The following is a 25,754-nucleotide window of genomic DNA, read 5'->3' on the forward strand; positions in this document are numbered from 1 at the left end:
CAGGCTCGATCTCCAGCCCCAGCCAGGGTCGGGACGCATACGGGAGGCAACCAGTCGATGCATCTCTCACATCGATGTTTCTCTCTCCCCCCTTCCCCTCTCTCTGAAAAGCAACGGGAAACATATCCTCAGGTGAGGGTTAAAAAAATGTCCCTGCTAGGGGCCTGTGCTGTCCTACTTGGCGTCCTTGTGTCCGTCACGGGTGGGAGAAGCCGTGGCGAGGCCCGAGCGCCTCTGTTCTCACAAGACCAGCTTCCCGTGCCCGGGGCTGCGGGGGCATTTCCACCGGGTTCCCACTAGAGGGCGAGCCCCCCCCCCCCCCCCCCCCCCCCCCCCCCCGTCGGCTTTTTTCCTGACGCTGCCATCGGTTCCCCTCAGGGTTTTCTGGGCGTAAACCGGGGCTGGGCTCTGTGCTGCGGGAAGACCGGCCGTGAGGACTCCGGCCCTGCCCACCAGCGGCTCCAGTGTGGTGTGGAGGGCGGCAGTCGGCTCTGTACAGAAATATTCTTTAACTCAGCGGAACTGTAGGCGACGCGTCCACATGTAGGTGGCGGGCTCTCGGTGTTACCCAGGGTGAGGGGCCCGAGCCATACAGGCCCTCATTTAACAAGAGGGGCAGTCAGCTTTCTAAACAGCGTTGCTACACAGGCTCTCAGACACCAGAGAGGGACGGCCAGCCAGCCAGCCAGGCGCCCGCCACCCGGCCCTAGGGGCACAGAGGCCTTGCAGAACTTTCCGTGGGCTGTTGTCCACCTGCCGAGCTGAGCGTCGGTCCAGCAAAGCCTCCTGGCTCATACATGCGAGGCCTGCGACGTCTGCTCCGTGGGGAGCCACGTCCACGTCAGCGGGGTCCCCCCGGCTGGGGTCTTGGTCCGAGGGACCCTCCCTTCGCTTCCTGCCTGACAGTCGGCTCTGCTCTCATGGCTGTGAGTTTTATTGTTTTGCGAAATGGAATTTGGGGTTAAGGGTGGAAGAAAGAACTTACTCCTTTCTGTTAGGCGAGTCTTCCTACTCACATGTCCTCTCTTTGGGAAGAGATTTTCCACTCTTTCCACACAGCAGTGCTACCAATGACGTGAGCCCGATAGCTGATAGTAGCTACAGCTGGGCCGGGCACGCAGTGCGCATCTAGGATTCAGATTTAGTTTGTCAGCTTCCAAAGTCCATGTTCGTAATCCTCCGACATAACAGAGTTTGGCTTTGCTAAAAGTAGCTTCCCAGGAATTTGGGGAAAGAAAAGTTTTCATCAAATTTTCAATTAGAAAACACACCTCTGAAGTGATCCCCTTTGCTGATTTTCACAGAAGCACCATGTTCGATGTTATTTCCTAAAGTCCACAGACTCACTGAAATAGCTTGGAGGTACTCTGGTGACAGGCAGATAGCTGGAGAGAATTTAATAATTATGTAAAATTAACAGAATTAAATTTAATGTTGTACCCATTTAAGGGGATTAGTAGAGCTACAGCTACAGCGCCAACGTGCAAACCTCACGCCGCTGGATTCATAGGACAAGCAGGTGGGTTCTCCCCTGTCAGAGACTTGCTCGATGCTCACCCCCAGGTCTTTTGCCAAAGCAGAATAAGCTGTAATGCGGGGAGAGGACTCAGCAGCCGTTTGCAAAGGAAAAAGCCACCGCTGAGGAAGTTTCAGGCGTGCTGGAATCAGGGCTGTTTCTCTGACCTATGCTCCGTCACCCAGGGGGACAGGGACAGCTCACCCCCCAGGATGGTGGTCACTGTTTGCAGGAACGGACGTCAGAACCAGGGGCTCACTTTTCCTGAAGCAGAAGCAGGAGCCTCGTCTCCTGAGGCAGCTGGGAGAACTGTGGGATGTGACTCACGACACCACTTACTGATCAGCTATCATCAATTACTTGTATTATTTGCATAATTTCAAAGTGATCATATTTTATGCTACTTATAATCATTGATAGAGCATAAATTACTGAATAAGGTACTAAAATAAAATGACATTATATTATCAAATAATGGGGAATTCTTTGACAAGCAGTTAAGAAAGTGGAAATATTCAGAGTTCTCAGTCTTCCCCGATGTACCCGCTGATGGCGCAGTAATTCACGTCCAGTCACACGGCAGCTTTCGAGGTGGAGTCCAGATGTTGTCTGTGAATCTGGGCCCTGTGCCGACCTTGCCCAGAGAGCATCGCAGATGCCTCCTGTGCTGGGTGTGCCCGTGAGACCCACGTCTCTGTGGTGGTTGCTTATCTGGTGTGCTGTTATGTTAAAGAGACAGTTGACTGAGAACAGAACCTTTTAAACTTTTGACATAATTTTTTCACATCTGTAACACCTATGGAGCGAAGCTTAAAGATCTAGACAACCTGTTTGTTTATGTCGGTGGCTTTCGGTGAAGATTTTACTCTTATTTCGAGTGATTTTTTAAAGTTTCCGTGACAGTGCCAATCGATGTGTCTGAAACCGCTCCTGGCCTACATGGCCACTCAGAATGTTCCCTCAGTGCCTGAATTATTAAAAATTTCAGAGGCTCTTCATTGTAAGATTAGCTCAGTACTGAATTACATTAATGACAATTTGTGATAGATGATATTTATTGAGTACCAGCATACGCCACACACTGTTCTTCAAGCTCTTGTGTAATTTCAGTTACTGTTCATAACAGTTTATGAGCAATATTATTATCCCCATTTCACAGAGGACAGTGAGGCACAGAGAAGTAAGGGGACGAGCTGAGGCCTCATCGCTAACAAATGGGGAGGTTTGAATTGGAGCCCAGGCAGCGACTCTGGAGGCTGGTCCCAGCACCCAGCAGTGTCTGTGTGGGCTGTGGGCGTGGCGTGGCGTGGCGTGGCGTGGCGTGGCGTGGCGGCCGACCAGCAGCAGTGCTGGATGGGGACATGCTGGGAGGACCAGGGTCCCCTCCTCGGGGTCCTCGCGTCCCAGAGGACAGGTTTTCTGCCGACAGTTTACGCCGTTCACGTTGTTTACGTCTTTTCCACTGGCTTTTAAAAACTAACTTGCACATGCCCATTGCTTCTTTCTGAAGCTTTTCTGGAGGCAGCTCATTTGGGGAGGCCCTGGACTCAGTAGGCTGCCTCTTCAGCAGGACTGACCATTGGTGCCATTGCTACGAAATTCATTTTTCAAGTGGGGACTCCCAGCAGTGCCCTTCCTCCCGTAACCCTCACTGGTTTCACGATCCTCTGTCTTCAGGAGGAAGACAGGGTGTTGTGAGAGGAAACCAGAGAAAGGCCTTCCAGGAGCATGGGGCCTCAGGGCCGATGCCGAGTCTGGCTCCTTAGGTTTTGTTTTTGAACATCAATGATGTTTCTCTTTGCAGACGATCACTGAAAAGCACAAGCTGAATGTTCCTGAGACGATGACAGAGGTGCTGGACGTTTCTGACGAAGAGGGTGAGCTGCTTTCCCGTGGCCTGCGGCATGGTCCTGGTCCCACAGGGGGCGCCGTCCCGCCCCGTCCTCGGGCTGAGCTGGGCGGCGGGTGCAGATGGCAGTGTCTGAACCTTAAAGTCACCTTTTCACCTTTGTTTCAACGCATTGACTTTTGGCACCTGGGGAAGGAGGATCCTGATTAGTATATTTTCAACTCGTATTACGTTTATCGTCTCACTAACAGGCCTGGGGAGGGGGAAGGACTGGGACTTGGCCATCTGTTAAAACATCTACCTGACAATACAATTATTAGCATATGTTCCAAGTATGTTAAATACTTTTTTTTTTATTGCAATGCCTTCAATGAAAAGATCTTAGAGTTTACACTAGCAGTGGTGTATTGGGGAACCCCTGCTTTCTGACTGGCTCAGACCTGCAGAAGCTATTTCAGAGCCAGAGGAGAAGAGCCTTAGAGAAGGTTAAACATAGCCTAGCAGGAAGTCAGACAAATTCAATGTAAGGATTTGATTCTTTAAGTCAGAAAACGTGCCCCCTCTGGTGTTGGAGTTGATGAAATTGTCCAAGGCAGCGGGGGTCAAGGCTCTGAGCAGCCTGCTGCTCCGCAGGAGCACTGGGGGCTTCTGGGGGCAGCTTCTCAGGCTCCCCACCCCCACTTCAGCTAGATGGCTGACTTCTCTTGAACAAAAAAATCTGCTGCCGAACAGTCGTGAACAAGCACATAGAGTAGGTGGCCGAGCTCCAGAGTGCGCTGTGCTCGCGGGTGCTCCTCTGGAAAACGACCGCGTAGAGGAAGGGGCTGGGCCCAGTTCTAACGGCTTTTTCAGAGAAATAGTGAAGGTATTTCTTTAGGTTCTTTAAGGTCTAATCATAAGGTACAACTTTACATCAAAACGTCTCTTCGGAACCAAATTTAACTCCCCTGCTGGCAAGAGCTTTGAGAATTGGCTCTTATAAGAACTAATGACAGAAACAAACAAAATCTGGGTCCTGCACTCTTGTGTGCTCCAGGCATTTATTATGATAACCTGTACTCCGTCCTAGCGCTTGCTGGCTGCTTTCTCACACTCACATGCGCCCCACACTGCTCCGTGGGACCCCTTTTCTTATCTTTACCTGTATGTTGAACAGCTTCTAAGCGGCCCGGTGACCGTGCTACTGACGGGGAAGCACTGAGTGACTCAGGTACCTCTAGAGGAAACTCTTGGCGTGAAAGCTTCTCTTTGCTCTGAGTTTTTCTTCGCTGCCCAGATGCACTTTGCGTGATGTTTCGATCTGGGTGCTAACATTAGCTGCTCCTTGTGAAACAGCCTGCGTAGCACAGGGAGGCTGTGTGTGTGGGTTTGGGTGTGGATAACATTCGCCTGGAGGCTTAGAGCCGGGACTTGCTTATGCTATTAATGATTTTGCAACTATTATTGAGACATATTAATGTAATTATATTATCTAGTGAACATTATATAAGTATTTTCCCCACACTAGTATTTCTCCTTAGAATACAAATTTAGAGAAAAAATAATTCCCTGATAAGTTGACATGGAACTAGCAACAACTAGGTTAGTTTGCGTGGACGGAATGCGGTTTAAATCATTCTTGGATGAAGATATGCTTTTGATGTGGTTTAAATGTATTAAATTAATAGTTATGTGGTAATTTTTAGGTAGCTAGGCTTTTGGGTTTAGATAAACTTTCAGGCCAGTTGCGAAAGGACCATAAAGCGCAGCTTCTTTCACACAACAGCCCCTGTGCCCAGGCCCTCCCTTCATCAGTCAAAGTAGATTGAGTCTTCCCAGACATTCACGAAACTCATACATTTCCTTCTGAAAATAATTTAGGCTTCTTCCCAAACCAGACAATTTTTAGAATGGATCTTAGGTTTTTTTCCTAAAAGAATTAAATGAAAGGGACCCCAATTTATGTGACTCACCAAAGCACACGTAGTGCTTTACAAACCGCCCGAGAAGGGCAGTGGTGGGAGCAGTAAGTCCACGGGCCTGTCGAGTCCCTGAGCTGCCCGGCCTTGTCGCTGTGCCCAGACACTGGCTGTCGCCATTGCTCACCAGTACGGACGCTGACTCGTGCCCACGCACTCCACGTAGCATTCTCTAACGAGTAGCCCCTAGTGCTCTTTCATTCACTCTGTTTTTATGATGCCTGTGACCCCTTACATGCTGGCCTCTCACCCGAAACCCCACCGTGCCTGCCATCCAAGCTGGGCCCAGACCAACCAGGACTGCCAGCCCCTCTGCCACTTGGCTGGACTCTCTTAGGGCAACCACAGCAGATTAGCACCAACTGGGTGGCCCACATTTATCCTGTCCCAGTTCTGGGGCCCAGAGTCTGTGGTGGGTCTCAGCTCTGAGGCTCTGGAAAGACTCCTTCCCGGTGTCTCCGGTCTGGTGGCCGCCAGCGATCCTGAGATCCTTGGCCTCACACAGCCTTTCGCTCTGTGTCCCTGTGTCCTTCTGTCTCCGTAAGGACATGCTCATTGGGTTTAGCAGGTCTGATGTTCACCTAAATTGCATCCATAAAGCCCCTGTCTCCACATAGACCACCTCCTAGGTTCCCGGTGGGCACCGTCCTGATGTGACCCCTGCCCCCTTGGGCGCCGTGGTCCTTCAGGTTGGCCAGCGTCAGCGCATGCCGCGTTTGCCGTGTTGTTACGTATGTGTGGGTGGCGTTGCTCGCATCTTGTTGACTTAAACAGTATCAGTGGTGACTCAGCTGTCAGGATGAGCAAATGAGTAGAAAAACCGAGTAAACGTTACAGTCCAGGGAATGGTTTCTTGGTAAGTAACGGGCACGTGGGTGGGACACCGTGTCTCTGCGTTTTCACGCTTTCCGTGCACGCGTCTGCGTTCCTTCCGTGTGCGGTGTTTCCAGGACACGATGCCGCGTCGCAGCGGCACACTCGCCGAGCCCTTCTCGCCCTCCGCTTGCTTCCAGGGGATGACACGGTGACGGGGGACGGCGGGGAATACCTGAGGCCCGAGGACCTGAAGGAGCTGGGCGACGACTCCCTGCCCAGCAGCCAGTTCCTGGACGGCATGAGCTACCTGCGCTACAGCCTGGAGGGAGGGCGCTCCGACAGGTACTCGCCCAGCTGCCGCCTGGGGCGGCCCGGGGGGGGCGGTGGGCGGGCGGGCGGCCCCCGGGAGCCCCCGCGTGAGCGTGCCCCTGACAAGTCAGGGAAGCAGGCCGGGGAGACAGACCACTTAGTGAAGCCAAACGACGAGTGAGAAGCAGAGACACCCGCCTTTAAATAGGTGTTTCACCATCTGCCATGTTTTCTCGGCCCGGTGGAAAGGACAGTTCCCCTGAAGGGCACTCTAAGCCCCTTGGCTTTGTTGTTGTCCCGCAATTTCTGTGAACAGAAGTGAGTCGGGAAGAAGGATCGGAAAGAAACGGGTTCAGAAGAAGAGGCCGGACAATCCTGCGGGAGCTGAGCCGAGCCGAACCCGAGGGGCTGGGCTCACAGGCAGGTGGGAGGCGACTGGCGCCCCGGACGTGGGGTCAGGGTGTTTGTGCGCACTGCTCACCAGCACAGCTGGCAGCTGTTACCTCTGTGGCCAGCTGAGCGAGGGCGCAGCGCTGCCAGGTTAGGCTGCGAGTGGCCGTCCGCAGCGTAACGTCCTTCGCGGATCGGTCATCTCAGGCTCGTAGTTTCCAACTTGGCACTTCTAAGCTGTGTCCAGCGTATTTGGAGTCTAAGAAATAAATGCTTCAAAAGGTAGTCATTCCTAAATGGGTAATTAGCAAAAACAAAGCTTTCTCGGGCATTTTCCTTAAGCGCCAACGCCTCCTCCCCCTCGTTTTCTAAAAGAGCTCCGTGTGCCTGTGATCGTGTCCTCCCGGGCTGGCCTCGTGGTGGGCGCTGCAGGCACAGACCTGACTGAGAGGCGACTGAATTCCTAGCCTAGCGGGTGGGAGGGGCGCGGCCAGTGGTGCCAGGGTGCCCCAGGCTCAGGTGGGACAACAGGTGGTGACGGTAACGACCGTGGTGGCAGTGATGAAGGGTGGGAGGGCTCTGAGGTCCTATCAGATTTCAAGCTGGGGCTCCTGGTGGGTGAGGAACGGCGCTGTCCTGGGGCTGCAGTGAGTGTGGAGGGTGGAGGTGACCTCTGCATGCCGGGGTCCCCTCTGGCAATGGGGTAGAGGACCAGCTTTACAGGAGAGGCATCAGAGGGCTCAGGCGGGCAGCTCTGCCCTCTGGGAGACCAGTGCCGTGGTCCAAGCTCATCTGAAGACTTGAGCTCCACCCTTGGTGGCCCACAGTCAGGGGGATGTGAAAACTGGCCAGACCTGGCGGTGGGTTTCAGGGGTGGTGAAGAGAGGAAGGTTAGGTTGAATCCTAGGCTTTGGTGACACAGAGGAAGGGTGCTCTTGGGTTCAGGATGACAAAGGAAGAGCCACTCAGGGGGACTGTGATGGGGTCCATGCTCCATGTATTGAATTTCGATCTCATTCTTTGAGATTCTTAAGACTTCAGGTCTCAATAAAGTGAGTCGTTTGTGGCTTTGCACGTATTCCCAATAGTCTGTGAGTAATCATGTCACTGTCAGCCAAAACGCCTTTGTTTCATTAAGAATTGGTGCTCGACCTGATCCCTGGTCCTTTGAAAGGACTGAGTTTGAGAAGGAATTTAGAAGGACGCTTTCTGTAAAGCAGGGCTCGATGCTTTGACGATTCTGCTTGAAATGAAGCCGATCAGCTCGTCAGGACAGCATAGGAGATGAGACAGGATCTGGTCTTGCTGCCATGCGGGCATGAGTGGGAACCCTCGTTGTGTGGGGGGTTCTTGGGGTGCAGCAGGAATAAGCATTTTCAGAGGCCCCCATGGGAGGGTGAGAGGCAGTAGAAGATTTCACTGGTATGGTTACATTCCTCAGGCTCCAGAGCCCCTGCCCCGTAAGCCAGCCCTGGAAGAGGGGCGGCTGGGAGCTCAGCAGAGCCAGAAATGAGGCCAGAGTCCAGAGCTTCCGTTCCGCGTGCAGTCGGTGGAGCTCAGCGCTCGGCAGACTAAAGCCCCTGTGTGGAGTCCCAGGTGGCCGTGGGCCACGCGGCTCGGGAGCCGCTGCAGCAGGAATCCCAAGAAGGCTCGGCTCCCTGGAGCCAAGAGAGCGGCTCCTTTGTCCAGAAGTTTACATGTTTAGATTTCACAGGTTTGCAGTGGCCACAGCCAGCCTGGCCACTGGCTCGCTCGCAGGCGTGACTGAGGGACAGTAGGGAGGCATTTTCCCACTGCACTCAGACCGTGCTGGGCCTGTGCCTAAGCTGCCGTTGTCCGGCCCCTCCCCCCACCAGCCGGGGAGCCGCCTCCGAGTGCCAAGTGCAGCTTTCTGGCAGAGCTGTGTAGATGGCATGCCTATATTACTTGGTGTCCCCTTTCACTTCTTTCCTGTTAAATAACCAGGTCAGCACAACGCCACCTGTCTCAGCCCCCACTTGCTTTATGAGAGCACCGAGGTAGTCGCTGTCTCCGAATGGAATTAGGGGCAGCAGCTCATTTTCATAGTTGTTTGTTTATTTTGCTTAGACAATTCAATATGTTACCTTTCTTTGGTAACCATTTTACCTTCTCATTACTTCTTTACCTGATGTGCTTTCAATAGTACCGTGCTCAGGTAGGTACCCCGTAGCCTGGAGGCATGACCTTCCCGGCCCATCCACATTGCCCCGCTCGCTGCTCAATGTGCGTGCGTGTGCGTGTGCGTGTGCGTGCTGTGTCGCAGGGGTGCTTCCATTCTGGAATTACGGATTCTCAAATGAGGGTTATTATATATTAAACTGAACTGTTATTGGGCTAAAGGGTACATATGTTGCTGGAACGAAAGCTAGAACCAGGCATGACGTCTCTGTCACGGCGCCCCCTGTGGTTGGGGAAGCGGTGGCTTCTGGAAGGGAACCTAATTAGCCCCTGGGCAGCTGGACATGATAGAAATATGATTGCGATGCCTAAAGTGTACATGTGCACAGAAGAATAAAAATAGGTATAATTTAATGTACAAAACACAGCCATTGGTCGGGTTTGTTTCCATTTTATTCTTTTACTGCTTACTAAGTTAAAATGCTGTTCACTGTCAAATACAAAGCAGCAGGGAGCCTGGAAACGTCTCCCTGTGTGAGAGCAGACGCACCCACACTTCACTAGGGTTTGAGGACTCCACGGACTGAACGTCTAATAAGTGTTAGTAATTACTCCACTTTTCAGGGAAGTTATGGACTCTGATACAACCTGTATGTGTACCACAGTGAAAAGGGCACGTTTTAGATCACAGCAGGCTTCCAGCCCATCTTAGCTGATCTGCAAGTAAGAATGTGCCTGCTGTGGCTCTGTGGTCCTGTAGCACGGACTGAACGGGGGCCTCTGACTTAATGAAAAAAACGGCCACTGTACGGCAAAACGTTTTAAACTTGCTTATAATGTTTCAAATCAAGTGGAGAGTTTCTGGGCCAAAGACGTGAATTATCCCAGACCTTTGTGCTGGTCACTTTTCCTTCAGAGAGAGTAATTCTTTGTTGTTTCATCTAAGTTGGTTCTGTAACGAAGCAGGGAAAAGAGCCATGAGAAACTAATTGGTGGTTCAACAGCTAGTCAGCATTGCTGGATGCAGGCCGAGCTAGGACAGTCACGCGGGTAGAGGCGTAGGGACACGTATCCGTTCTTCCAGCTTTCCTCCCTGTCTGCATAGCCAGTGTCTTCCTCTCTCCACCCTAATCTTTTTTCGTCTCTTCTTTCCTTTCTTCTCTCCCTATTTTCCCTTCTTGGGGCTTCAGAAAAGAAAAAATAACCCCACCTCCCCTCTGCCCCCCTGGTTCAAAACCAGTTGGGAGGTTGACCCAGGAGTCAGGCCAGGGGTATGTTGGCTGCACCGTGGGTCTACTTCTCAGCCAGATGAGCCCTTCACTTCTCATTCCTGAACTACACGGACACCCACCCAGCTATGGTGTGGCTCTGGGTGTGGCAATCAAGACCTGGTTGCCTCTTTCAAAGTGTGACCATGGTGCAGCCACGTCACCAGGTCTCGTTGAGGCACCTTTGTGTACGTCTGCTTGCTCTCACCCCCTTTGACCTGTGTTTCCAGGGCTTCATTTCCTGGCCAGTTTAACCTGGTGACGGTGTGCCCACCTGATGACAGGAGCAGGCATTCTGTCCTGTACGAATGCCTCCTGCTCCCTTTGTACTGTTCACTTATATAAATCCAGAGCCTTTAAATGTGTGAAGTCATGATCTGGGTCTTTGAATTCCAAAGCCACAGAGAGAGATTATGAATTAACAAACCAGAGGCCTAGAGAACTCAGTGGGACTGGCTGAGTGCACGGCAGCCCTGCCGTTTCAGGAGGCTGGCCCGACACTGTGTCGCTCCCTTGGCCCACTTTTAACCAAAGTAAGGAGAGTAGAATTTCAGAGAGGAAGCTTGTGTAGCCTGGTACAAAACACATTCAAGCAAATCTTAGGTGTCTTTGTGGTTTAAAGCAGGGGAAAAAAAGTTGTTCAGTCCCTTAAGGGAGACGAGATTGGCTGAGAGTAAAGACCCTTCTCCCTATCATTTACGCCCATCCTCAAATTCAGGGTCAGGCCAAGGTTACTCCCAGTGCTGCACCTGTTTATGAGGTGCACCTTTGAGATCCAACGCACAGCTGTAAACCAGCCACTCCGGGGCCTGCCTCTGCCTGCAGGGGCCGAGACCCCAGGGGGCACCGTGGCATCCCAGCCACTCTCCAGGGCTGTGCCCCGACCTTCTTCAACAGGGGCCTGGGAAACAAAAAAGAGCGGACCCCACACTATGTTTAGGCTTCATTTTATTGTAAACACACGGACAGGTGTAGGCGTAAGCACGAGGTTCAGGCAACCCACTCCTCTGACTCACGTCGCCTCTGTAATACTCAGGGTCTGGGTCATAAAGCCTGGGGGGGGAGGCTGCCACATTACCACAAATTATCTCCCCAGCAACGAGTTCTCAGAGTTAACTGGAGGTGGCTACGTGGACGCCTCATAAAGATGACAGTGTCTGCTTTACAGAATTAGGCACATTTGCAAAATGAAAGCAGTTGCTCGGATAAATATGCTAAGTCGACATTTAGCCTCCGTCCCGCAGCTGGGAGAGCGGGGACCCTGCTCCTGTGAATACCATGAGCCCGTGTGCTCTTCGTTCCCGTCGGCTTTGGGCTAATGTTTGAATATAGATCTTTAAAAGTTGGACTAATATGCATAAAGTGTAGCTTATTTAAGCTACCTGTCTACTTGTCATTTGAGTATACAACTGATTCGGAAGGAGTGGAACTGCATCTGTGCACATGTCGAGTTTTACCCATCACACTGAGTGTATAATTCAGAACTTTGAAGCTGGGGTCTCACAGGATGTGGAGCATTGATTGTCAAGGCCTGAATCCCATGCGGCAGACGTCCCCGCGGCAGTTCCCCTTGTGCTGGCTGACGCGTCTGGGTCTGGCCGGGGCTTAGAAATGCTTTCTGTGTGCTTGTGTCGTTGCCACGGCGACCAGCCGACCGCTTCGCTCAGCACAGGGCATGCGAGAGAGCAGTGCTGTCCTCTGACGTGGCCATGGCCGCGCTGGACCCAGGCAGACCCAGACCTGCTTCCTCAGGAAGCCTGCATGTGGCCGTGGTCATGTTTCTGTGGCTCCCAGGGGTCCCAGCGGCCGTGCAGGACGGACGTGGGCAGATGCAGACCCGCCTTGCATTCTGTCCTCGCCACGGGCTGGCTGTTCCCTAATATTTCTAGTTGCAGGGAGATTGGCGTTTGGCACAGATATCAGCAGTCTGTCTTGGAGTCACCTCCTGCATGAATTTCCAGTCCTGGCGGCTAGTGAACAACAGTTGCCAGTTTCAAACCTTCTGGGAAGAGCAGGAATCAGATTAGGAGTATCAGATTCTGACTCCTGGGGCCCCTGGGGCCCCTGCCATTGGGTGGCAGAGCTGGTCCGAGGGTGTGCTCGCGGGGGTGACGCGCGGCCGGGCGGCGCAGAGGCCCGCGTCCTCCGCCGGCGCCGTAGCCTGGCCGCGGCAGGTCCCAGCAGCTAACCGCACGCTCTCTCCGCTCCCCCGGCTCGTCACGCCCTCCTCCCCACCCTGCTCGCCGGGGCACGTGGCCATGGCCTCCCGCTCACCTGCCAGCCTCCGGTCCTTCAGTTCCGACAGGTCGCACACCCTGAGCCACGCCTCCTACCTGAGGGACAGCACCATGATCGACGACGCCGTCGTGATCCCCAGCCACCAGGTACGTGACTGCTGCCCTCACTTTGCTATCTGCTGCGGAGCTTTCAGTCATCACCTGATGCTGGAAATGTCCCGAGAGGCCTTTGATCTAAAAGGAAATCAGCTTAGCTCAGTCGACAGGCCAGGACAGAGATTTGAGGGTTTTTCTAAAACATGAAAAACGTTGCCTAGATTTCCCAGTGAGCAGAGTTTTCCTAAAATAGTCCCCGGCTCGTTTCTGCAGCTGTCCTGTGTTCTCCTGCAGACTCCTCTCCAGAGCCTCTGTTGGAAAGGCGTGAGCTAGGGTGCCTCAGGCTGAGACGAAGGCACGGGCGTTACCTGTGGGAAAGGGGTGGCATTCACTGGGGAGACTTTGCATTAGGTATGATTTGGCCGGTGCTGGCTGGATGTGCTGAACGACACGCACGCCTCAGACGACACAGGGTGGCCCAGTGTCTGAGGTCACCTCAGCTGGAATGTGAGAAAGCGATGTACTCTGAGCGCCTCGGTCTTACGTTTTTAAATGCTTTTCCAGGCGATACCACCTATCTGTGGTGCCATTTTTAGAGATGGTTACATTTTGATCCAAGGGAAGGGAAGGGAAGACGTTCGTTGAGCCCAGTGTCCTTTGTGTGCAGGTGTCGGCACTCGCCAAGGAGGCGGAGAGGAGCTCACACCGCCTCAGCTGGGGGCCCGAGAACCTGGACAATGTGGCCCTTTCTTCCAGCCCCATCCACTCAGGGTGAGTTGGGGTGTCGAGTGTCCCGGTCACGGGACAGGCAAGTGTGAAAGCAACAGCTTTGTCGGTGGCTGTCGCTGGTGACTAGCTTACAGGGGATGAACCTTTGTCTAAACTTGTAAATTACGTGGCTTTTCCAACACGGACCTGTCTGTACAGACAGACCAGCCAAAAGGGTTGAGTTCCACATAGAGACACCGACTGTTGTTTTAAGATAACTAGTAGGATTGCGCCCAGCAGCTTGCTTACTAACTAGCAGCTACTGGTGGCCTCCTGACGGCTGAAATCTTGTCTTTAAGAAGTCTTGAAAGGAGGGGCAGGATTATTTGCATTCTAGAAAGTTCTGTTTACTAAGGTTAACTGACTAGGTAATAAATGCCTTTCCTGACACATGAATGCATTTAAAATGATGTTTCCAGAAGTTCGAGGCACACAGCACACAGAGCAGTTCTCGTGCTGCTGGAAGGAGGGAGACCCGAGGGCCGCCTGTGGGTGCTCTGTCCCCTCTTCAGAGCCAGCAGCTCACTCAACAGCAGGGCTTTGGGTTAATAATTTTAAACACCCCTAAAGATGTTCTGAAGGTGTAAGAATCCGTTACAGGTCCATGAATTCCATAGAGTTTTACGGTCTCCATGGTTGAATCCCCCTACATCCCAGTAATTTCAGTCGTATAGTAATTTTATAATTATATCTAAACTGTTAAAATATTTGCTCACTTAATCACTTTTTAAAGCCCTACCCATATGGTATCTAACTAAATACAGTACTTTGGTATAAATTATCACCACGGACGCCTTACCCAGCAGCCCCAGAGCCACTTTGAACGGTGGGAACTTTCTCGGGTTTGTGCTTCTCGGGTGCTCTCCTCTCAGAGGAGAATTCGCAGACACTCTCACTAAAGATTTTGGACCTCTTAGTCCAACCTTGTACTAAAGATTCATAGAATATAAAATTAGTTCCATAGATATAGAAAATAATCCCAATACTCTTATCCTCGTGAAAAAATGGAAGAATTATTCACGGGAACAAAAACCAAATTAAACCTCACCTAAGTTTATTTACATATTTAAAGTATAAAATTCAATCATTAAACTCTGACCTATAGATTATTCAAGAGGCATAACATTGCATCTGTGCCACACTTCCGAGCAGTGATGAGAAGGAAGAGAGGCCAGACCTGGAGGGGCGAAGGAAGTGGGTCAGAGCCCAGAGCCAGCCGGTGAACCCGCTCAGCCTGCGGAGTGAAGGGCTGCTTCGGGCACAGTGGGATTCACTGTTAATGGCCAAGTGTACAGAACAGTCAAAGCCTAGAGCATCGGTGGTTAAAGATTAATCACTTATTCAGATAAGGATCTTTAACGTTGTCTCTAATAAACCAAATCTCCTGAGAACTTGAAACCTGATTGCTGATTGAATATGCTCAGCTCTGGCCGGGCATCAGAACCACCCGGGAGCCTTATAATGCGGATGCCCAGGCCCAGACCAGCTACAGCAGCGTCTCTGTTGTTGTGGCCATGGCATCAGCAATTTCTACGGGTGCCAGCAGTCCAGATACACATGTTTTATACAAACTGTTACAGACTGGTCATCATGGAGACCTAAGTAAGTAACCTGTACTGAGTCCCTGACATGTTGCTGAATTCTGCAAAGCACCACACCTGATGCCAGGCATGAAGGGAAGTAGATAAGCAGGGCCAGCCCCCCCTCACAGACATGCACCTGTCTGTCACTGGAAGTGGGGAGACTGTCTGTGGAAGAGAGAGGATGTGATGCTGCCTTTAAAGGCAGACACATCAGACCAGGCCCGGGCCCTGGCTCTCAGAGTTTCTGCTCACTTACCTGAAGTGAATGTTGTATTATGGATCCCATAGGGGAACGTTAAGGATTACGTGCTTCTTAAATAATTAGCATTTTGTCTAGAAAGAATAAGTGCTCAGTAGATTCTAGTCAGTATTTACACAGTCCACACACATCTTCCAGATCCTCCCCAAATTCCACCAGTTAAGCAAAATGTATTCCGAATCATCTCAGTGACACCGCTGAGTGGTTCCAGTTCACAGTGTACTGCTGGTTCACTGTTATTGTTGCCAGGTAACCTAGCATCTAGTAAGGTCTCTGCTATAGTATTTGAACAAGCACACGCCTCACAGGGCCCAGACCTTCGGGGATCCCCACTGAACACTAGATTCTGCCAGTCTGGTGTTTGAGAGCAACCACCACGTTAATGTGCACAAATAGCATTCATAATATCATATCATGATAATATCATATCACTTACAGCTTCATTCATTACACACTAGGTTCCTGGGTTGTTTATATATATATTTTTTCAAAGGACTGAAGTTCTTGGGTGAATTCTTAAGCCACTTCAAAGTCTGCCCAAAATGTTAGAAAAAAATGTGTTTGGACAGAGGGGGTAATAAAGTTAGCTTTTTTTGCACGTGCCACTGTTTTGATGTGTAATATTCCAATAGACTCCACAAAGGAATTCAGGTTAATAGAAGACACAGCCATACCAGTGGGCAGCGCTAGTGATCTCCTCCTGCCTCTGCTCTGTGTCCAGTGGCTAATATCCACGGCCACTGGAGAACGGGAATCAGCGGTTGAAGCAATCAGACTACTATAGCCAGGACCTGGCAAAGAAAGGCTGACAGTAACATTTCTGGTCTTGTTCTTTAACGAGCTGTGTTACTGATCCATAATCAAGCCAGCAGGCATTTCTCGCATCCCAGCCATGGTCAAACGACATAATCTTGGGCAAGAACCTGAATTCACAGTTCTTCTCAATTTCAAAAGCCTAGTGAATGAGCAGACGAAAGGCATCGTTCCTGGTAATGGCTAGTTTGCATTCATTTTAAATACTCCAAAGGTTTTTATAGTTTTTAATGGTAGCCATGTGTCAACAATTAGATGTCAATTCATCACATTATCGAGATATTATAGCAACTAGAATTCCATTAAAAATCAGTATTTTTCATAAAAACATGTCAAAGACAATTTTGCTGTGAATCTAAGACTACGCGAAAAAATAAAGTCTGTTGAAAAACAGCCAAAGGTATTAGCTCCAATCGGAGAAGCTGTTTGAAATTCCAGGAAGCCGAGGTTGCTTCTCATTTGACAACATTAATATTTGAGTATGTAGAGCAGTTAATTTGGCTGTTCATATGTTTCAAACACCCTAATTTTTTTAAAGGTACCTGAAGGTAAATTCTTGTGGATGAAGAAGATGATTTTATAAGTAGCTAAACAACTGTTTTGTTGAAGTTGTCTTTCTGGCCCCTTAAACGTGTCCTTTGTACATCAGACATGAGTGAACCAGAGGCAGAGGAAGGGCCTGGGGCGCGGGTCAGACCTGGCCCGAGCAGGCCAGCGGCCCCGCGGGGCTGTCTTGCAGGAGCGCTCAGGCTTTGTGCGGAGCTTGTTACCTGCCCATAGGTAATCCTGTTACCGACTCTGCCGTCCAGTGTGTGCCACTCTTGGCGTTAAAGCTGGTCTTTAAATTGTGCCTTTTCTGTTCCCATTTCTTTGGCAGTGGACTGAAAGGGCATCACCATTATTTAGAAAGTATTAAAAGTCTGAATGGAAGGCTATGGCAACTACGTCCACCAGTCACGGACTTTGCGACTTTCACTGTAATGCCCTTGACGTCCCGTGGCCTCCCGGACACTCAGACTTGTGCCGCACCCCAGGCCAGCGCTGAGCGGGGAGCAGGGCTGCGGGGTGCCCAGCGGTCCTCGCACTCCAGGGCCCGAACGGGGAGCCACAGAGCCCACGGGCCCCGCCCAGCACTTGCACAGAGCAGTGCCTGAGGCTGCAGGGGTGTTTGAGGGCAGCCACTCTGATTCCCTCTTGACGGTTCACCGCCACGCCTTCTCTGAGCTAAAGTATGTGTTCTGTTGCAGCCGCGCCTCTCCATGTCTCGATCGTGACAACAGCAGGTGACTGTGCATCACCCCTCCCTCCGGCCTCCCCCCCAGGGTGCTTCAGTGCAGACTCCTCGAGGGACTCAGGGCCGGCTGCCATCTCCAGTGGAGAGAGGCTGTGGTGGAGAGAAAGTGGGCATTTTTCATTTTGTAGGGAATTAGCTGGGATTGTGCCAAAATTAATGCAGACCTCTGGGAAAGCCTGTCTTGGCCGTGGCTCTCCACATCGTAGCTTCTTATGTTAGGAAAGTGCTACATGGAGCTGAAAAACTATTCCCAGCAGTCATGCAAATTGGTCGACCTGCCTTAAAGTTAGAGTGAAGGTTGTGGTCCCAAGCGTCATGTAGCAGGGTTTTGTAAAAACTGCTTTATAGGTGAACCAAAGGCTGGAAGTATATCCAGAGGGCGTTTCCTGGCTGGTTCTGCGTTAAATGCAGGCTTTGGACGGTTTGGAAATCATGCTGCAGGACGAGTCCAGTCAGTGTTCTAAACTGTCCGTTACCCTGTGTTACTCCGATGAAGTGACTTTTGACGGTATCATAGCATTTTTGTTATATAGTCGTCCATGACGAGACTACGGATTGTCCACAAATGAGACAATTTCATGTTTCCAATTTTGAAAATTTTATAGCCACCCTTTTAGTTTTTCTGAAACACTGAATATGATGTTTCTGCACATGAGCATTGTGAGTGATAAGTGATTGGTGATTTTACCAAATTTGAGCTACTTTTTTCAAAGACACTTTCCATGGGCTGGGACGCGGGGAATAGGAGGAATTAAGGGGTCTGTAGAGGAGAAAGCCCACGACGCGTGGTGTTCCCGCCCGCAGTCGGAGCTCCCGGCCGTCCTCTCGCTGTGGGTACGTGGATCACTGAGGCACCCTGACTCTTCTCCCTATTTTCACCCAACGACTAACTGAATGCTGCCATCTCCCCCCGCCCCCCCCCCCCACGGCCAGATGGACTGAAAGTAAACCTAAGCGCTGGTCCCTTTGGGGAGGAGGGTCGGTCCTCAGCAGGCCAGACCCCGGCCCTCTGCCCTCCTCCCTCCTCGGAAGCATGCATCTGTTTAGCTAACCAAGTCCCCTATTTGTGGGCAAGTTGCCTGCAATATAATGGTGGGTTGCTTTTGCTTTTATTCTTTTTAAATTGTGATAACACTGTATCTCACAATTTAGAAAACCTCAATGAGAATTTCTAATTTGCATGATTGCTGAATTTCATCTAAAGTAAGATATGCAATTTAAGCCGAGTGTGTCATGTGGTATTTTTGTCTATAGAGTCTTAAGTCAATGTTTAGTGCAGTGCGCACACATTTTCTGCAAAACTGCTCATTTACTGGGTTAACCACTGAGCAAAAATAATACCTGTTTCCTGGAGTAACAGGAAAGCTGTTTATCTTCCAAGTGGGAACTCTTCCAGGGCGTCTAGAGAGGATGTTTCAAAAGGCTCTTAACCCAGCTAACAGCAAACGGCACACGGAGTTAACACAGGAGCCACCGGCTTTGTTTAGTGGACGGGTTTGTTCATTTAACGTGTGAGGAGCTGAAACCTAAAGACGGGAAGTGACCTGCCCTAGGTCATGGCAATACCTCAAGGCAGGGGCCGTGTGACAGGGACAGGTCAGTGGTGGATCAGAGAGGGACCTGGAGGGCAGGTGCCTGCTGCATGGCCCTGTGCTCTGTGACAGGAGCATTTTATATTTTATTTAAATAGTGAAGTTCAGAAACTAATACAAAACCCATTGTATTAAGCTGCTTTAGCAAAGTTCTGGGTTCACCAGGCATTCAGAAAATATTAGTTTCTCCACTTATTTTTTGGGTGTTGTACTATATTTAAAGACACTCAGGCTGTATACAACCATGCAGCCCCGGGGAGGGTCAGTGCACCAGCGCTCACTGCGTTCCTGCCTCTGGCCATGCGTGGCTCGTCCCACTCGGACCCTGGCTTGCAGACGAGGCTGCCCTAGCTGCAGGGCGGAGCGTCGGCTGCGCACCAGCCCCTCGGCGCACGCGCAGCTGTGTGTTTTCACTTCACTGCCTTCCACCTCCAGTTGTGTGCAGACAGTATCTTGTCCCAGGTTTAACCTCTTGAAAATACGGGAAAGTCCTACTTATTTAATCAGTTCACCTCACAACTCATACCTTACAACCGCTCCCCTTTTCCTGTCACAAAAAAGTAAACAGTCTCTTCAGTTCTGCATGTTGTTGTTGTTTTAAGTTGGTTTTTTTATACTCACCCAAGCATATTTTTTCCATTGCTTTTCAGAGAGAGTGGAAGGGGGGAGAGAGAGAGAAACATCGATGTGAGAGAAGCACATTGATTGGTTGCCTCCCATATGCACCCCTGCGGGGCCAGGAATAGAGCCTGCAACCCAGGTACATGCCTTTGCCTGGAATCGAGCCTGAGACCCTCTGTCTGCGGGCCGGCCCTCTAACCACTGAGCCACACCAGCTAGGGCTCTGCGTTTTGGTTTTTGAAATTGTTCTACACAAAACAACTATCCCCTCATTCCACTCCCATCCAGGTAGTGACACCTTTTGATAATGGGACTTTTAAAGCTATATGTCTTTATTGATTTCAGAGAGAGGAAGGGAAAGGGAGAGGGAGAGAGAAACATCTGTGATGACAGAGTCATTGATCGGCCGCCTCCTGCGCGCCCCCCACTGGGGATCGAGCCCACAGCCCGGGCATGTGCCCTGACCGGGAATCGAGCCTCGGTCTCCTGGATCCTAGGCCGACGCTCAACCGCTGAGCCACTCTGGCCAGGCGATAATGGGGCCTTTTTAATGAAATGCTCGAACGCTTACCCAACCTTCTTTTTAAACTTTTGGGATAAGTGATTAGTGTCGGCTTTTACGTAAACGCTTTCCCATCAGCCCCCAGGTGGAACCTGAGCCTCTGCTTCTCTCATTCCCTCTCCTTTGAAGAAAAGACTGCTTTTAGTTTACAGTTCTACACTCAGCTTTCTTATTAATTGTTCATTCTGCAACCGCATTATTTGAGTCTGATTTTTGCTCGTCTGTGAGCTGAAGCACCTGCGTGTAGTCATTTGCATGAGTTCTGCCTGGATTGGTTGTCCAGGGACGAAAGAATTAAGTTCCCCTCCACATTAGCCGTCTCTCCCGTTATTAGACATAACACGGACAGCTTCTCATATCTCGCCCTTTCACTGCTGCACTCTTTCACTTATTCAAGTTATCACCTCCACCCAGGGCCAGGATTGGGGAACACAGGGTCCCTGCCACTGTGGCCCTCAGACGGCTCCTTCCCCGTCACCAGGGAAGTGGTTCTGGGCCCGTGAAACCCTCGTGGGGCATCGGGGCAGTTGCCATGGCTTTGCTGCCTGTTTCCTCTGCTCCTAGCAGGGCAGCAGCCTTCAGTAGGAGGGGGACACACGTGGCAGGAAAGGAGCACGGATGGGAGACTGGAGTAGACGAGGGAAGGGTTTCACTAGGAGCAGCCGGTGACAGAGACAGAAAGTGATCAGACGCACTGAGACACTGTTCCAGCCAAGAAGGTAGCCCTTCATGCACTGGTCAGAGCACCCCAGTGGGGCGCTCCGGGTGACCCCGAGGCACGCATGCAGAGGTGGGAGCCGTCCAAGTGAACAGGTGCAAACGCGCAGCCGGGCGCGAGCGGCACCGCCGAGGGCCATCGGCAGGTGCAGACAGTGCTGAGGCCTGACGGGGTTAGGCAGCCGGGTCAGGGCGACCCCTCAGGGCCTGGTCCCTGTCTGTCTGCCGGCGGTGAGAGTGACCAAAGGATGAGCAAAATTTAGAGACGGTCAGAAGGGTCGCAGTGAGCTCTGCAGCAGCGCTGGTTGAAACTTAAGCAGCTTTCTCCAGTATTCGTAAAGTCAGCGTAACTATGGTCAAATCGAATAAAACGGAAAGGAAGCCTTTATGTTCGTAAGTGTTAACTAGTTCTCCCATGCTTTTCGGCAACAGTAAAAAAAAAATTGTTTTTGAGAATTTATACCTAAATTTATGCTTAGTGGTGAGAAAAGCAGCTGACATTTTCTCGCCGTGTTTTGATAAAGACCAGAAACGCCCACATTCGGCCCGAGCTGGGTCCTTCCCCGGCTGGCCTGCATGCGGGTGGGGCCGTGGGCTCCTCCGCCCCTGTGCTCCAGCAGCCGGGCTCCTGTCGAATCGCATGCTGGACGAGCTGTGTTCCGCTGTGGAGAGGGTGCTCACCCCTCTTCCTCACTTACCTAAAGATAACATGAATGTGCAGTGTTCGTGTCCCATAGTTACTTGGACTGAATGCTTTCCTGCGCCCTGGATACAGTGGGCACAGCGCCCGGGGGACCCGCAGGGTCGGCGAGCCCTGACGCCCGTAGGCTGCTCTGCTCTCCCTGTTCTGTACGGAAACCTGGCAGGTGCAGGGACAGCTGCGAGCGGCAGCGACGCGGGCGCGGGCGCTGTGCACGGCTCTGCTGCCTGGCTTCTCCCGGGCGAAGCTGGCCGGGCGTGTGACTGACAGAGCCACCGCCTGCACCTCCCCTCCCCGGTCACAGACCCTTCTCCGGACAGACCGAGTCAGCTTGCGCTCTGCTCTGCCGCGCACCACGAGCCTGCTAGAAAAGGAGCGAAAGTAACAGATGCCTTTACCTCTCTAAGCTGTTAGCTGTGATTTTCCACATTCGCGTTACTGTTGTGTGTGGACAGTCACGACGCCCGGACGCCGCCTTCAGCTGGAGCACAGGGCTTCCCGTGTCGTAACCGACAGGGACTGTCACCTGCTTCCCCGCCACCTGCCTCCGCTCCGGTGTGGGTGTGGTCTTGGTAGGGACCTGGGCATCTTTTTTAGTCATAGATTATATTAAAATGAGCTGGAAAAGATGTAGCTTTGAAAAGTCGAGTGGAATTAACTTACAGCCACTGCTCCATCCTGACTTGACTTCACTGTGTGGATTTTTCAAGACACACAGAAGGAAGATCAGTAACAAAAGGAGACGACTCAGTGTCTTTATATAATTTCAGTCCATTTTCTGTGTCATGTGGATATACTTTTTAATTCACTGTTTATATCTAATGACCATTGTCAACAAAAACGAGCAGAAATCATCTTAGGTTACAGATAAAAATAATACAAAAATTAAAACAACAGCACAAGAGAACTCAAGGCATTGCTTTAAAGAAAAATAACTTTCAAGGACAATTTTCCCCACCATGCATATAAATAACAGACGTTTTGAGAACAAAGCATTATGGACAGAGATGAACGTGGCAGGACTTGTGTACCTGCCCCGGTCTTGCAGACACGTCTAATCTCCACTCTGCCTTCCAGCTTCCTGGTCAGTTTCATGGTGGACGCCCGCGGGGGCGCCATGCGGGGCTGCAGACACCATGGGCTCAGGATCATCATCCCACCCCGGAAGTGCACGGCCCCCACGCGGGTCACCTGCCGCCTGGTGAAACGCCACCGCCTGGCGACCATGCCCCCGATGGTGGAAGGAGAAGGCCTGGCCAGCCGCCTGATCGAAGTCGGACCCTCTGGCGCTCAATTCCTTGGGTAAGGGTCTCTGATAAGCCTCCACTCAGTCACCGGCGAGCTCGCGTCGCCTGACGCCACTAGGAGGGAATGCGGAAAGGTAAGTCCAACGGCTGGACGACTCTGCCCTAAACATTGGAAGTAGCGCCGGCTGCTGGACTCCCCTTCCACGCCTCTGCTTTGAAGGCATAAGGAGCTGGGCAGCGGGCTGAGCTTCGTCTTTCTGGGTGGGCAGCAGCTGCTGGGCTCCAGGGTGAATAACTGCTTCAGCCCAGTGTGGGCATGACTTTCCTCTGAGACTTACGTGGCAGAGTCATGAGAAAGCTACTCCTCTGTTCCAAACACGAACGTAGCCTCCAGCGTTAGCGACGGGCCCACGTCGCCTGGGAAGGAGAGTTGCCTTAGGCAGCCAAACATTCAGTCTGTGCCGTTTGTCTTCTCTGTTATCAAAACTGCTATCTTGAGTCTTAAAATGACACTGGCAGCCTATTTGATCATGGTTTTCATTAAGACGACAAAATCCAGACTCACGGCCACCTGGGCAATTTTGGGCAGAAATGAGCATTTCTTCTTTCTTCCGTTTGCTTGAATGGCTGCTGCTGCATCAGTAGTATTTCAACATGTAAAGAAATACGTAGCCCCCGCTGAAAACTGACAAAAGGATGAAGTTTTGCAGGGGGACGGGTTTCAAAATAATTTGAAATCAATCGTATTTAAGTCTTGCCAGAGCAAGTCTTTGTGCTCAGAAACGGGGACAGCACCCTGGTACTCGTGAGTCTTGTCCTGCTGGCATCACACTGGGAGCGATTCCTGCTCTAGAACTAGGACTCGTTCTAAAGCCTTAGAACTTGGAGGAAACTGTCCACAGGTTGCTCCAAATGCGTCCACCCTGGAAGGGGCATGTCTGTGTTCCCAGTTCTCGACGCCACCTCCCATGTCCCTCAGACAGACCAGAGATGGAGGAGGAGCCCGTGGAGGTCCGGGTGGAGGCCCCCGTGACCCCTTCCCCTCCCCCTCCCTCACGCTCAGGTCGCCTCCACATCTGTGCGGAATGTGCATGGAAACGTCTGGGCTCTGCAGAGCCCGAGTTTTCATCCCATTCCCGACATCTCTGCCTTCCCTGCGGAGCACACTTTTCCGCTCTGGGCCGTGCCCTAGCGGAACTCCCTAGGGACAGACCCGCCCCCACGCGCTCTGGCCCCGACCCTCCATTGAGCACTCTGGGTGTCCCGGCCTTGCTCTCTGTGACCAATGGAGGGGGCGGAGCCAAAGCCAACCTCGCCCGTCGATGGGCGGGCGGCGCTGGGGTCGGTGGAACCACGCCTGAAGCTCACTTGTGTTCTTTCTTTCACTGCTGCTTTGGATGTACTCAGTAAACTCCACCTGCCAACGGCTCCCCCCCCACTTAATGAGGGAGAAAGTTTGGTCAGCCGCATCCTTCAGCTGGGGCCTCCTGGAACCAAGTTCCTTGGGTAGGAGTGACTTACAACAGGCCGATGGCTGCTGGGCCATTCTCCTTCTGCGCTATGATTTCTCCTTTTGTCATTGTGCCCATGACACGTCCCTCTCTATGATTTGTATTCTGTATAAACTATCCTTAGTGGACCATTTCTGACCCTCGTGGTATGTGATTTTTGTTTTCAAGTGATGTTTTTATACCTTTTCCCTTAAAGTGCTGTGACCTTCATTTTCGTTTAAAGCATGAGATCTGCCTAGTTGTACCATGTGCTAGTTACGATGTTGTTATGGTAACTTTGGAGTCTGTATCAAAGCAACCTGGACTGAAACCCAAGGCCTCCATGAGCTCTGAGAGTGACGGCGACCTGAGAAGCGCAGGCCGCACGTGCTCCGGACCTGAGTCTAGTGGGCATTGCACACGGCTGCCTGCGGGGCTCAGCGGGAGCGCCCTGTGCAATGCCGATCGTGTCCTCGGTGCAGGGAGCCTCCGCAGATCCCTGAGCGCATGTCTCTGTAGTCCCCGCAGTCACCTTCCCTAACATCTCATTCACAACACGTAAGATCCCGCGCACCCGAGCCATCTCCCTCTCACCCTTGTGTCACATCGCACCTCGTAGAGGACGTCTTAGGAGACCGGTGCACATCACAGACATGCATGCCCGTTTCTTTATGTTCATCAGAGGAGAAGTTCCAGATGCCACATGCACTCACAGGGAACACCACGGGGCTCCAGGTGGCAGCGTGTCCCGGGGACAGGTGCCCCTGAGGTGGAGTGCTACAGTGCAGCCATCTGCTGGCTGGCGTCCCTGTCCCCAGAAAGAGAAGAATCCAGGTCACTTTGCAACAGACAGTTATGGTGCGTGTCATGCTGGGGTTGGCTGCTGTCCACACTGAGTGTTCTGCTTGCTGTCAGGCCTGTGATCGTGGAGATCCCCCACTTCGCCGCCCTGCGAGGGAAGGAGAGGGAGCTGGTGGTGCTGCGCAGTGAGAATGGGGACAGCTGGAAGGAGCACTGCTGTGAGCACACCGAGGACGAGCTCAATGAGATCCTCAATGGCATGGACGAAGGTACTCTGTGGGGCTTTGGAAGAGCTCTGAGGGGGGGCGTGAAGACGAAGCACTTCTTTCTTAGAACCTAGGGCATGTGTGTGACACGTGTGCATGCCCGCAGCTGTGTGCACGCATGTACACACGTACATATATGATTGTGTGCGCACGCACACACATGCCTATGTGTGCCTGCATGCCTGCAGCATGTGTGTATGCATGTGCTTGCATGCGCATGTGTGCTCACACGTGTCTCTGTTGCTCTGGCACAGCGGTGCCTGGTGTGTTCCAGTGGTGGTGAGTCAGATGCACAGCATACTTGCCTGGCCTTACTCCTGTTGTTATTCAGGAAAATACAACCCAGATCCCAGCGACCCAGGTAGTCCAAATGCTCTGCACTTTCAGCCAGTCTGATTTTCTGTATTGCCCTATGTATTTGCACAAATGCAGTTTGTAAAAAGCCTGTGATCCCATTGTGCTG

General features: G+C 51.8%; 1 protein-coding gene across 26 annotated transcripts in view; it reads left to right on the forward strand.

Moving 5' to 3' along the window:
- Positions 1-25,754, forward strand: part of ANK2 (ankyrin 2) — a 328,593-nt gene that overhangs the window by 262,550 nt on the left and 40,289 nt on the right. For 9 of the 26 annotated variants that reach the window (XM_081134240.1, XM_081134245.1, XM_081134250.1 and 6 more), the window contains 8 exons: positions 3,321-3,393; positions 4,522-4,575; positions 6,337-6,481; positions 12,527-12,629; positions 13,246-13,349; positions 17,249-17,284; positions 22,565-22,789; positions 25,140-25,294. In XM_081134240.1, coding sequence (XP_080990366.1) covers positions 3,321-3,393; positions 4,522-4,575; positions 6,337-6,481; positions 12,527-12,629; positions 13,246-13,349; positions 17,249-17,284; positions 22,565-22,789; positions 25,140-25,294 — 895 coding nt within the window. The remainder of the gene's footprint in view (positions 1-3,320; positions 3,394-4,521; positions 4,576-6,336; positions 6,482-12,526; positions 12,630-13,245; positions 13,350-17,248; positions 17,285-22,564; positions 22,790-25,139; positions 25,295-25,754) is intronic. The other 17 variants (XM_081134262.1, XM_081134244.1, XM_081134251.1 and 14 more) reach the window with 4 other exon arrangements.

The sequence above is a fragment of the Miniopterus schreibersii genome (genome assembly GCF_964146895.1).
Source record: "Miniopterus schreibersii genome assembly, chromosome: 4".
Lineage (NCBI taxonomy): Eukaryota > Metazoa > Chordata > Mammalia > Chiroptera > Miniopteridae > Miniopterus > Miniopterus schreibersii.